Genomic DNA, 13,839 nt, shown 5'->3' with positions numbered 1-13,839 from the left:
TGTTACTATTACCACACTCTTATTTTACACTAATGTAGATGTCTCTCTCACTAGTTTGCAGGGAAAACTGATGCAGTAAGTTGTACTAACACTCTAGTATACCATACTAAACCCACAAAAGCCACATGCCACTAAAGTTTCACACAAAGAACCCAAATTCCCCTGAACAAAGGTTTTAAACTAGTCTACGTACTTTAGTGGATGTGTTCTTTAATATTATTCACAAACCAGTACAACCTATTACAAAGCCATGTGGCTTAGGATGAGCAACAGCGATTTTCATGAACCACACTAGTGGTTCATAATAGGGATCGCCTATGTTTTTTTCCAAAATTCTAATAGAACACTCAACTAAACACCACCTTATAAATATTTTCCAACCTCAAAAGAAGCCTTATAAGTTAAAGGTCAACTGAAATGAAAAAAATTTTTTGCTAAATATGTTTGTTTACTCATGCAATGCACAGAACAACAATTTTTATAATTCAATTATTTGTAATTATCGAGTTATAAAGCCTTAAAAGCAGCGAAACGTCATTACTGGGAAAATCAACCACAACCTTATGACGTCAACTCGAGCCACCGCGTAAAAGTTGTACAACAGTTACACCGTCATATTTCGACAGTGGCGGGTGAAGTGTTAACCTCGAGTTCTCTCTCTGAGTCTGATGGCGATTCGATACTGTCAGGCTCTGTGCATTATTCGACAGATCTCAGTGAAGACAGCAAAGCGATATCAGAGCCAGAGGAGGTGGACGAATCCCATGACAAAATATCTGTTCAAACCAGAGAGATGTTCCGGGACCTACAATAAATCTGAAGATGAAAAGGCTGTAGTAACAGGTGACTCAGACGAAGAGTGAATTGGAAACACAAACTGGTAAGTGAATGGGGACTATCTGATGCTCAGTTAGTCAAGCTATTTGTTCAGGTGCACGTGCTATCACTGCCAGCCAATGCCAACAGCCAGGGAATCTGTTTGCTGTCAAGAAATTGACGAAATCAAAGATCTGTTGGTTGGTGATCCTGTCCCTGTTTGTATCACACAGCACATGGACTTTGCCAATGCTTGCTTGTGTAGAGTTGTGTTGTTGATAGCTTCTCATGGCCACCGACACCATTATGAAACTAGTGATATCCCTGCTGAGGAGAACAGGTGATTTTTCCATTGTTAATCATGAAGTCTTATAATTATAAATAATTATTTCTTCATAGAAAGTTTAGGTTTCTGGCATACAGACAACTGGCATGGTGGGGTTGGGGCTACTTGGGCTGACACAGACGTGTGGTACTTCCTTCTTGTGCAGTATCACAAATAAGGAGTGAATTCCCTTCTGATGATTACACAGGTCATCAATTTCTGCCACCAACACCATAGTAATGTATGTACATATGCATGTCTATAAATTACATTAATATCAAGTCACTCTTTATTTTTTATAACATGAAAATAATGGTATGTGGTCTTTACCTGGGTGTATGTATACACTTGCTAATGATGGTTTATGAGGGGGTAGTGTGGGCTTATCCTCATCATCCTTCATGCAGTACTGTATGGTCTTTTTAGTTGGTTCATCAACGTAATCTATACATTAATCAAACAATAAACGAATACACACAGCTAACTGTAGGTTTTAGGAACAGGAATTGGCTTTGGTGCAAATTCCCCCTGTTTAGGTTTAGAAAAACAGATTCGCTTTCGTTCTGCTCCAGCTGCAGTTGTAGCTTGTTCCCTCCCAAAATTCTCATTGAAGTGTAGTGCTGCTATCAGTAATCTAATTTACACAATGGAGCTCAGTTGCACATCAGTCACCTTGCATACATTCCATGGTCTGAAAATGCCAATAGCTTAGGGGCAAAGTGATTGACTACAGTGTAGTACATGTTAAATAAAAGTGGAGTTAATGCTGACCTGGTATAAACCATTTCTTTCATCTCTCTTCTAGGCTATCTAGAGGGTGATGGTAACAATCTTCATGTGTGTTGCAAACATGGTACATCAAGGACTTTCACCACTTCACTATCGCCATCTGGAGCAGAGGCAGCACACCAATACAAATGATTGGTATTGCTCTTAATCCACTCTCCAATGAGGTCACACTACTTGGTCTTTGCTAAGTGTGCTAACTTCTTTTTAATTCCTGTTAACCAATGATATTAATTATTATTATTATGCAGGTGTATATATATATGTGTGACTGGATTTTGGAAAAACGATCCAAATCGCACATTAGAAGTTTTGAGATAAACGGTTTTAAAGAAGTCAAGCCAGCATAAGTCTCCAAGGATAGCAAGCACGCGTATGAAATTTACACAAAAGATGCATCAATCTATTACCTTTCAGGCCACTTCCAGTACTTGTGTTGTAGAGTTTCCCGCCAAATAAGATAGAAAATCTGAGCAGTTGGACGAGCGAAGTAGCATCACGAGTTTTCACAAAGGGGTGGGGGGTGGCGGGGTAGGCAAGCGTTAGACCTCAAAATGGAGGCAGACCACGATTGGAGTCCAGAGACGAGATTACAGGGCTGTGCTGGCTCCGTAGTGGCTGATATGTAGCAAAATCCACAGAAAAAATGTCCGGCCAACATTATCAGGCTGTCCACCGGTAAACCACTGCTTCTTGCAAAGCCAGGTCCTTCACAAGGCCTAAAACCGCCACTCAAGCTCTACACACCACCCAGAAAAGATGTCTGTTGAAACCAGCCTCGAGTAGCTTGAGTGGTACTGAGTGTCAAAACTACTAGTACAATAGTGTAGCTATCCACTGGAGGTGTTAGTTTGATTTTGCCTGATGTGCGATTTAGATTGGTTTTGTAAAATCTGTTCACATATTACACACCTTTGGATATGTGCCACACATCATAACGATGTTCAATATCTGGCTTTTCCTCAGACATGTACTTGGCAATTTACTTGTGACGATCAGTTACCATAGTTGTCACTTGCAATGAATTGTCCGCCAAAAACTAAAGAGCATTTACCAATCCAAATTTCTCCATATGATTACTGGATTTCACTTCATTGTTCTGTAAGTAATTCAGAAATTTAATTGAAACATTAAAGTGTATGCTTGACAATTATACCTGTACAAGTTCGATATGTAAAACTTTGTTTGTATCCAGGTCAATAACACCATATGATCCATATTTGCTGAATGACCTGGACTGTCAGCTCTTCCATCTCCACCAACTGTAAGAGGGCAGTCTTTCTTTGTGATGGCTGAAAGTATCTGATGTTGGTGGTGATTCCATACAGATATAACAGCCAGTTGGAGCATAGATATTAGAGGAACGGGATAAGCAACCAGCCCGTCTGGCACCTATTTAACACCTCACTCCGCATGTGATTGCTCCAATTACGAATTACAATCAATTCTCTTAAATAACGTAAATCCAAGCGTAAATCTATCGAAGTTAAATAATTCCGAGCACCATGGCGAGGCTTGTGACCACTGAATCATGCTTACAAACGAGCTCAAAAGACCTCAGTGAATCACTAGAGCGGCTAATTTCAACGATGGAAGGTGAGTGCGCTGGCCTTGAACACCGTGACTGGTGCTGGATGTACACAGAGCTAATGAATGACTACGGTCTTAAAGCACTCCCACTAATATTGTGGCTCTAAGGTTTGAGTTATGTATTCGTGATATATAAACCTGACCATTCAATCGTAGATATCTATGATGCAATCATCAGTTCTGATGATGGGATTAGATTTGTATAAGAAGTCTTGATTGTACTGGACATGCATAGCCTACTACTGTAATATCTAAGCATAGATATTAGAGCCTACTAAGCTGCATGTTTGTAACTAGATTTCCCAGTAATGTGCTGTCTTATTTTAGGCCCTGCACGATTGCTTGTTATTGCAGTTAAATCCGTATTGACTGATAGAAAGTTTCAACTACCGTCACCTCAAGCCATCACTGCACTCAAGAGTGCTAAAGACCTAGTAAAACTGTGGAACAGTGAGCCACAGAAGCATCAACCAACAACTGATTTTGCTCAGTATTTAGTTGATCAACTCAAAACATGCTTTCAAACTAAAGCTAAATCTATGCATTTGAAAAAGGAGCGGATGTGGGGCAAGTATCACCAGCTTCGTACTTCTTCTGCTTTTAAACTGGAGTGGAAAAAGTTTCTGGAGGCATCTATAAGAGTTTCAAATATCCATTTCTTCCAGCACCTTACTCATAAGGTATTTACAGAACTGATAAACTTGGAATTTCCACTTGTAACAGAAACAGATGGGGAGGGTACATCTGACACAATAACAACAACAGAAAAAAATGCACTTCGATATGTTGCAGGATATGTATGCAGCAAAGTTAAAGATAACCTGATAAGTGCACATTGCAAAATCCCAAACAAGTGGTGTATGATCCAATGTTTGCTGGACATAAGCAGCAACACTGGTGATGATTTAGATTGCAATGAGTGGGTCAGCATGGTGAATAGAGGAGGGCTGTGGCGAATAAATGATGACGTGTACAGTGTTTTTGTTATGATGGAAGAACTTATTCGACCAATCCTAAGGAAAGAGTTTGCGGACCAGATAGATGAAGGCACAAAGAAAAAGATTGTTGACAAGATACTAAGTGATGAGGATTTACTTTTTCAGTGGTGCTTTGTGGTGAGGACAGTGGTAGATACAGAATTATCAGAAGTACTACTAAAACAAATTGCAGAGTTGTACCTTACCATAAGAGGTCATGCATTTGCCAGTTCTTGTCTTGAATTATATAAGCAAGCCAGCAAACAAAGTTTGCAAAAGAAGAAGGGACTACGCACGAAGCTGTCATCAAGCCAATAATACATTCTCATTATAAATATTTTCATTTTAAATAACTGATAATGACAGAATTATACACTTTCACCAAATATTATGCACATAAATGTGATTCACAATTTTTTATTTCTGATACTTCTCCGCTTAGGAAGTGGCTTGTTCTCTTTTCCAGCAATCCACATCTGTTGACCTAGTAGAGTACTGGCTTTATTCGTTCCCCGGCAGTTGCCCCTGATGTTGGAACAAGTGGTGTTGACAACTCTTATCGTCTGAGTGTTCTTCTGGAACTGACTTGCATTAGGATTGTCATTAGATGACCCCCTTTGTCTTTGCTGTCCAAAAAATTTCTCAATGGGGTCTTGAGACAACCTATTGCTCAGAAACAGCGTTACTCCAGGTATCTTGAAGATGTACTGCAGGAATTCTATGAATGAATGTACTACAAGAAGCAAAGATAATACTAACACTTGCATTCACAGTGTAGGTCTCACCTGTAATTCTAAGGCCAAGACGTGTTTCATGACTTATCAGCATAGTATTTTTTTCCTCTGCAGAGAAGCCTGGTCTTTCTTGCACTGCTTTCTCCCAATCATCAAGGTACTTTAAAAACACATCTTTCAACCACTACATAGATAGCAAATACAAATTCAACCAGCGTAAAATGCACTGATGCTTACATGACTCACCTCCACACGAAAATCACCTGCTTTTCGATAAGGTGACTTAAAAAGATTCTTCTCCTTTCTACCACTTGACATGTTCCTCACATCCAGACAGTCAAAAAACTTATCAAACTTTTCGATGAATGTTATCGTTGCTGTCAGTGAATCCTCTTTTCTGTTCCTCATTGCATCAGCCACAGTATCGCTTAATGCCTATGCAATGTTTGTTATTGTAGTAAACAACAAATTGCAAGTACTCACCTGTACAGCTAGGTCTACCCGCATTTTTGAGTAGCTTGTCAAGTACACGTGTTCATACTTTAGTTTCTTGACTAATGCTAAGCCAGCACTTGTTCGTGATCGGTTGTTATAATACAAGTTCACCAGGTGGCTCCAAGAAATATCCTTTCCATTCTATATGTATACAAAAATAAGTGAATTTATAATACTGCACAATATCACACATACCCACAAATGTCTGTTGGAACTAGCCCAACAGTTTCTCACTGTTTTCATAAGGTGTGGCGGATCAGAAAAGAAAAAAAAAGGCCTGTCATCATCTGTATAGGGATTGGAAACTTTATGGACAAAAGTAGATTTGGCCTTAGGGTCATGAAGACGAAATAATCTTCTGTTAGCAGCAAGCCCATCACAAGTTAAACCCATCACTTTGAAACCACATAGCTCCAACCGTTCAACTGCCTCCCATAAGGGGTGGTACATCTGATCACCAGACAGAGCAGCGCAAGGGAACTGACAATATGGAAATTCTAATTTTGTGAATAAGCCTTTAACCATTATCACTAGCATCGGCTTTGCTAGTTGTGGCTCTCCTGTTTCATCTTGTTGAACAGCTTTCTCAAAATCAGACAAATGTGATTCTATGTCCCCAAGGTTAACAAATCCAGTGATGGCACCTGTAATTAATATTTTAAAATGCAGCAGTTTAGTTTGTTGTATACCTGTATGCTTATCGTATACCACGTCTTCCTTAATATGCATCTCGTCCATCAAAAGAATAACATATTTATCCTTTTCTTCACAATTCAAAATATCTGTTTGGTCCATTAGTTGCTGGTCGACGTCATCTGAAAACTCTACACAAGCCTTAGTGTAATAGGTGTAATCTTGTAAAGTTCTCTGTGATGGTAGCTTGATAACATTGGTTTCCCTCAACATCTCATATGCACCGCGTGAATAGTGCCGAAGGTATAAACACCATCGGATCATGAGAGGGTCCCACTTCATCGTCTTAGGGTTAGACAAGGATAATGCTTTCTTCTGGCTTTCCCAAAACATCCTTGCAAATGAATGCTCTGGGTAATTCTCAGCCACTAAAGGTGATTTATCATCAACAATAGCTTTAAGGTTTTCATGGAGATCTTCACCAATGCTAACTCCCCTAGGCTCAAGTGCATGATCTAGCTTTTCCTGGATTCTGCTGATCTCTTGCTTTAACATTTTACATTGTGAATGCAGTCTCTTCATACGTTCATTCTTCTCTGAACTACTAAGACGCCTGTAGTTCGTATGGCTCTTGGGATCGCATCTATCCTGGTCTTTAGGATGCTCTTTAGCATATAACATTTTGTTCAACACTTGGCGATAAGCATGGCATTGCTCACAACGATCACCATTCTCACTAAATATTGCACATTTACTGGTAAATATTGAATCCTTCTTTTTATCATAAAAAGCTGTTTGTTTGGTTCCTGCAAAATTTCAATATTATACTAATACACTGATAGCCCACTAATTTACCATTAGTAAAGACTCCTTCTCTTTGCTCAGCAAGTACATGAAATTTTTCATCTGGATTCCCACAACACAAAGGAAATGTATCGAGGAGATTCAATGCTTCCTTACAGGCAGAGACTGAAGCGATTGTAGAAGGAAGAGAATGGAACACATCAGAGTATGGAACTTGAGCTGTGCTGTAGTTTACATGCCATGAGAAATCAGTGTGTATCACTAAAGTACGTTCAAGGTATGGATGTCCCTCATCAGTATGGCATAGCTTTGAATACCACAGTTCATTGCTATTCATCTCTTCTGATGCTTCTATCCATCCTAAACAGCATTAAAATGTTACTTAATTAATCAAGAAATTCTACTTAAGTACCTTTAGGTAACACAGCAGTCTTCTCTACACGGTGCTTCAGCTGTAACAGAGATGGTGTGCTTGCATCAAAGTAAATCTGCTGCAAATTGGGCAAAGAAATTGGCAGAGTATCAGGCTGGGCTACATCCTCATCTTGCAATGATTCCTGCTTTGCAGCAATTTTAAGGGCTCTTTTCTTTCTATATTCATTTTTCGGCAAACAGACAGCTTGAATTTTCGAGGCATTTCCTGACACCTGAAATTGCTTTACCTGAAAAATAAAGTCATCATGCAAAACTTACACTATAGAAGGTTCAGATAAATGCAAACAATAACCCTTAACTATATTGGTAGTACACTAGGAGGGAGACAAATTATATGTGTAAAATAGACTGTAACTGGAAGTACAAATCAAATAAATGATATATAGGCTTGTTAAACGGACTACTTTAGGTCTTATGCAAAGCAGCATAGATCAAGGATGAAAATGCAAGTTGAAACAGGTCTTTAACAGTAGCAGACTCGATGGAAAAGGGGGACAAAAAGGCTTGTAGGACGAAAAAATGATAAATAACGCTAAAATAGAGAATTCTGGGTAGAATCTCTTACTTCAAACGATAAAATCACACAAACAAACAAGGTCTCTTTGCCTAGCTTACTTACTGATCCTCCTTTGCTACTCCAAGCGCTACAGCAACTTCTTCACACATTCACAAAAGTGTCAATCACACCACGAGGAGTGCTTCAACAGCAGTATTGAGCCCACGTGATGCGTTTCTAATCCCGTTTCCGTAGGCTCTAATATCTATGGTTGGAGATACTGTGATTGGTGGAGGTGAAATGTTCTATCTGTGGTGCATGCTACACATAAGCACCCCAAAAGTGGAAAATCTTTCCAGGAGTGAAACCACTAAATAAAATTGCTGCAGACAACAGTATGTTTCCTGCTGGAGTATCTCTGATAAATGGCTGGCTGTTCCATACCCTTGTGTATCCACAGTGATGGCAGCTTTGTCTTATGCTAATAAAAGTACCTTTCAGGTTGGCAACCTCACCATCACATAGTTGGTGGCATAATCTGCAAGCTGTGAATAGACTTAACAGATGGGACCTATACACAAGGAACTTGACTTCATCCTGAGATGGTAGCTCTTGTGTGTCATCTCTATTAGTGCATTTACACTAGTAGCTCCAGCTCGGTACGGTACAGCACGGTACGGTACAGCACGGTACGGTACGTTACGTTTTAAGTGTGCGTTTACATTGGTAAGGAAATAATCGTGCTGGGAAAGTTTATACATAAGCATGTGATGGCTAAAGTATTGTCCTACAAAATGCCCTTGCCGTTTTCAAGTTCGTTTCAAGCTGTTGCTGTTGTACAAGTTACCAGCAATCCGTTTGAGGGACAATATCAGCGGCTACCACTCGGTGGACAGCTGATTTCAAGTCGAACGTGGTAACTGGACTTTGTTTCACGTTTGGCCATGGTAGAAGCCATCGTATTTACATACAGCAGCCAAGGATATAGCAAGGTTTGTTTCAATTTGTCTACCGTGCCAAGCCAGCACGGTTGAAGTAGCAGGGCCAGGCTAGCCCGGCACGTAACGGTTTGACTCGGATAGATACCCATTTACACTAGCAAACTTAAGCGTACCGTGCCATGCTGTACTGTGCCGTACCGTGCCCAACTGCTAGTGTAAACACACTATAAGACATCACAAAGGCATATTATTCAATTTTTGTGTTGCTATTATATGCATGCTTACTCTGTGGTGTAGTCTTCTTGGTTTAACAAAAATGATGTGTCCAGATGTGTTTCCTCTTCGGTGACAAAGGAATCATCAAGTGATGTCACCTGTGGAAGCCTTTGCAGAGGTGGGGCATTTAACAAGTTACATTGTGTGCCAATACTGATTTGTAGAGGACAAGTGTCAGTCTGTGTTGCTATCATAGAGTAACATGATGTTATTATATCATGCTATACTATTACACCCTGTATATAATTTATACCTTTATTCTTCCCTTTGACACGAACAGTCACAGATACAGACTTCTTCTTAGGGTTTTTCTCTTATGTAGGTGGATCAGGCATTGTGGAAGAGTGACACATAGCATCACGACACAAAGGGAGAATTGAGGAGTGACGCATACTGTCAGTTGAAGTGTGACACAAAGGAAGTTGTACAGTGGAATTTGTGGTATCCATATGCTCAAGAGTTGATTCAGCACTTGTAGTTGCAGAGAGGAGTTCTTCTACCACCTGTATCACAGCAATAATTTTAATACTGACATCATTTGTAATTATAAATGTAATAATATATAGCTAGCTAACTTGTATAATGATATACCCATTGCATGTGTACTACGTAGCTATGGGCTTACCGATCTTTGCTCTCTTCTTTCGGATAATGGATGACTATGTGAAGTACTGCTGCTGCTAGTGTGCAATTGGTTGATGTTTTTTGGAAATATGGTAGGTACAGCGTCTGGCTTTAGGTGCTTCTGGGCAGGAATTCCAAAGATATCATGATACAGAGATCCTTCTGTCTCGAAAGAATCCTCAGTAAAATTCATTGAGCACAAAAGGGAGCTTGTGGAGGGGCCATCCCAGTCTTTTCTGTATCACTTCACAGCATTTGTCCACCGTCATTGCATATTCTCGTCTGTAGGGAACAAGTGCAAACTGTACCCCATCCCGCTAGTAGTTTTACTATCAGCAGCAATGCAACGTCAAGACATAACTAAGACTTGACAATTGTATGTGATAGTGATGATAAGCTCTCTTATAGTTGTACTACTGCCTTCGTCATCACGTACACTTCCGCTTGAGGTGAAGTATTGTGATGTTGCTTCCACAATAATAACCGCAAATCTTCTTCCACAATTTTGAGGTGTCATAACTCGATAATTACACCAAAGAAGCACCTTAATAATACTAGTTTCCTCAACACGTTTACTCACTTTTTACACACTACTGGTAATAAAATCTAGTCCTTTCAGAATCACTATAATTGAAATCGGTGTTAACAATATTATGGGTCAATCAATGTGTTATGTCTTTCATCATGCATCACAGACTAATCAAGTAATTATGTATACTGGTGTAATAAGTGAACTTGATATGCTCTGAAGATATAATATTTATTCTATGCTCCTGCTGTTACCTAGTCTGTTCCAAACAGCTATATGCAAATGTATAAAACTAAAAGATCATGGGTTGCAGTGATTTCTACTTTTCAGACTAAGCTAATGTCTTTTGTTGTGCAATGGTCTACTGATGCCCACTCAAAATCGTAAGGGTCTAAATGTTTCACCGCACAATACAGTAAAAGTAATATTTATAAAGCTATTCGGTTGTACACGTACTACAATCAAACTTGCTGCTCAGAAATTGATCACGAAGAGTCCAATCATCATGTTTTGTTCCTTGTGATCACCACAAACCATAACAAATTGCCTATATGCCCGACCCTTTGAAAAGCTATTCCCACGTCAGAAGCACGAAGCCCACACCAATGGCATGCCACCCAGTATGATCCACATAATTATTTCAAAATTACGCATACCACACCAAGCGAACACAAGCAGCACATCACCAGCACGAACCCCACCTTCCTAATTTACAGTGTAGTGGTATTGCAATGCCTGGAAGCTAAGTAGCTCATAACCTGCTAGCCACAGTCTGTTACCACAAGCCACAATCCAAAGCCGTTTATGATCAGCCACTACTGGTTTCTGTTGTTAGTAAGCCCGTCATTACCCTAATTTATTACACCACTTGTAATAAGAACACAGCTGCCAATGGAAACGTCAAAAATTAATCTAGCTAGCTGTTTAACACATTAAACACCATCACCACTACTTACTGAGATGGGTGTTAGATCAGTTACCTTTATCACCATTCGATCCAGTGCTGCTTGTATCGAGATGTTCTCCACCGTGACGATGTATGATGCCACCGTCTATCAACGCGTATTGACGTGTAGTATAGACCGGGCGATGATGCCACTCCTCCCTCACATTCAGAGCGGTGCTCACCATCCAGGGTTTCGTGTTATCCAATCTCTATCCTCCGTCTTCAGCCCGTTGGTTTCGCTGTTGCGCTCGGCAGAGACAAAATCCTCGGAGAAGATGCTTGCCGTATGTATATTCTCCTGGTTTCGCATGGGCGATAAAGAGAAGACGCTCACCCATAAATTTCAATTCGCTGGGGTCTTCCTTTTGTTCTTTGGAATCTTCCTTTTGTCCTCTGTCTGTGGCATGATGGCTCACCCTCAACAATTAACAAGTCACGCTGTTCACACTAGGAGGCACGTGTTGAACACTGCGCATGTGCAAATTCCAGTGAATGCTCACTAACATTTCTAACCAATGCGTGCATAATTAATAGCTCCTACATTAACTTGGTTTAAATGTGCATGTAAACCTCATTTATCAAAAATTGTTTTTCCATTTCAGTTGAGCTTTAATTTGGAAGACGTTTAGGTCCACTAGCAAAGATGAAGTCAAAAGCACCTCATAAAGTACTTTTAAAAATCTTTTTCACCACAGGGCTAGAGCAAAATGTGAGTACTATTTAGGGATAAAAACTATATAACTTGCCTTCCTATGTCTTTCTTCATGTCCATGACCAAATGTTGTAATGTTTACATCCACTTTCAAACAAATATGTTTCTTTTAGATTCACTTTACCATTGACTTAGTCTCTGCAAGGGTAACCAACGTGTTAATATATGTTGATAAGTACTATTCACATTAACTTGTTCATTTGGAAACTTTATCATTACCTACATTTTATAAATCACAGTATATTAAGTTCATACCACATCAGCAATGTTGTTGTGTACTACTCCTAAACTAACCGCTACCTAAACTTCTGCTACCCACAGCATGCTATACATTGTCTATAGTCGGGTATATCAAAGCTGTGTAGTACAAAGTATACATTCAATAGTAAGGAAACAATACAATGGTGTTTGATAGCACTGATAATATTAGTTAACTGCTAATGTACATGATGACTGACTTGATACTGAGTAATATCAAGCACCACCAGCACCTCTAATTATAGTAAACAAACTAGTGTAAATATAATTTAAAAAAATTAATACATGGGAATAGAGATCGCTGGAAAAAGTAACGAAACAAGAATCAAACAAGCCAGCATGTAAATACACAGAGATCTCTATTTGGACTCAAATAAACATTTATACAGAAGCATTCTCAGTACTTATCTGCCCGGATTTATAGAGAAACTACTGTTTTTTTCCTTAGTTTATGCCATATCCATTGAGTCCAAAGAGAGATCTCTGTGTGTTTAACATCCTGGCTTGTTTGACTCTTGTTTCCTTACTTTTTCAGTGATTTCTATTCCTGTGTTTTAAATTTTAAAATTATTTTTACGCTAGTAATTATTGCATGAGCACTAATCACATATCAAGTTTTGTTGTGGGATGTGTGGCTTCATTTGTGATAGCTTCAAAACTATATATCTGGTACCTAAGTATTATTTCATATTATGTTACATGTTTGACTGTGGTGAGATCTCAATTATCCAAATCTGACTGCCCTATTAAAGTATTTCGTCATTAGGTGAACGTTCTGTTAGGTAAAGTGTATGTTCTATTAGAGTAGTTGAACAGAATTCTGTATATAAATGAATGGACTTCATTTACTTGAACAAATTTACATTGTTATGATTGAATTGGCACACAGATGTTTGGATAAAGGAGATCCCACTGTGTTTTAATAAGATATCTCACAATGCACTTGTTACATACATGTGTGGTTGTTTTTTGTTGTTGTTTTTTTGTTGTTGTTTTTTCATTGATATGAAAGTTTGCACCTTGATAGAATGTGCAAGAAAATTTAACTGCTTTGCTTCTTAAGCGGTTTAGTTATGACAACAAACCACACTATTGCTGATTGCTCTATTAGAGTATCTCAAATACATGATTTTTATATGTTTGGCATAGCCTATTTTATTTGACTATCTGTTAATATTTTTATGTAGTACTCTAATAAAGCACCCTTTTCTGAGGACTTCTTATACAACGCACATAGAGAAATCTATAATTTACTCTGATAAGTTTACCATTCTGATGTAGTAAACTAGAACTTTCATATATATGGTAAAAATTAAGTGAGATGAAGCAGTAGCTGAATTGACCATAATTATAATTATTATGATGTGGGGGTCCAGGGGCAGTTCTAGAAAATTTGCTGACTAATTTCTGATTCCAAAATATAAGAGCAGCAGCTTTACCTATAATTATGGTCATACCTAAC

The 13,839-nt window shown here is 38.9% G+C and overlaps 3 protein-coding genes across 24 annotated transcripts in view; 1 reads left to right on the top strand and 2 right to left on the bottom strand.

The window, feature by feature from the left end:
* Positions 1–13,839, bottom strand: part of LOC136255908 (exosome RNA helicase MTR4-like) — a 247,932-nt gene that overhangs the window by 111,768 nt on the left and 122,325 nt on the right. The gene's annotated exons all lie outside the window — the stretch shown is intronic.
* Positions 1–13,839, top strand: part of LOC136255906 (uncharacterized) — a 189,933-nt gene that overhangs the window by 83,163 nt on the left and 92,931 nt on the right. The gene's annotated exons all lie outside the window — the stretch shown is intronic.
* On the bottom strand, positions 4,825–5,648 carry LOC136256823 (uncharacterized). Its single transcript, XM_066049862.1, has 3 exons — positions 5,475–5,648; positions 5,280–5,412; positions 4,825–5,227 (listed from the first exon to the last, which is right to left on the bottom strand). The coding sequence occupies exons 1-3, from the start codon at positions 5,634–5,636 to the stop codon at positions 4,902–4,904; spliced, it is 621 nt and encodes a 206-aa protein (XP_065905934.1). The 5' UTR covers positions 5,637–5,648; the 3' UTR covers positions 4,825–4,901.

The sequence above is a fragment of the Dysidea avara genome, chromosome 5 (genome assembly GCF_963678975.1).
Source record: "Dysidea avara chromosome 5, odDysAvar1.4, whole genome shotgun sequence".
Taxonomy (NCBI): Eukaryota; Metazoa; Porifera; class Demospongiae; order Dictyoceratida; family Dysideidae; genus Dysidea; species Dysidea avara.
Note: the sequence above shows the minus strand (reverse complement) of the source record. Positions and strands in the feature narration are given on the sequence as shown.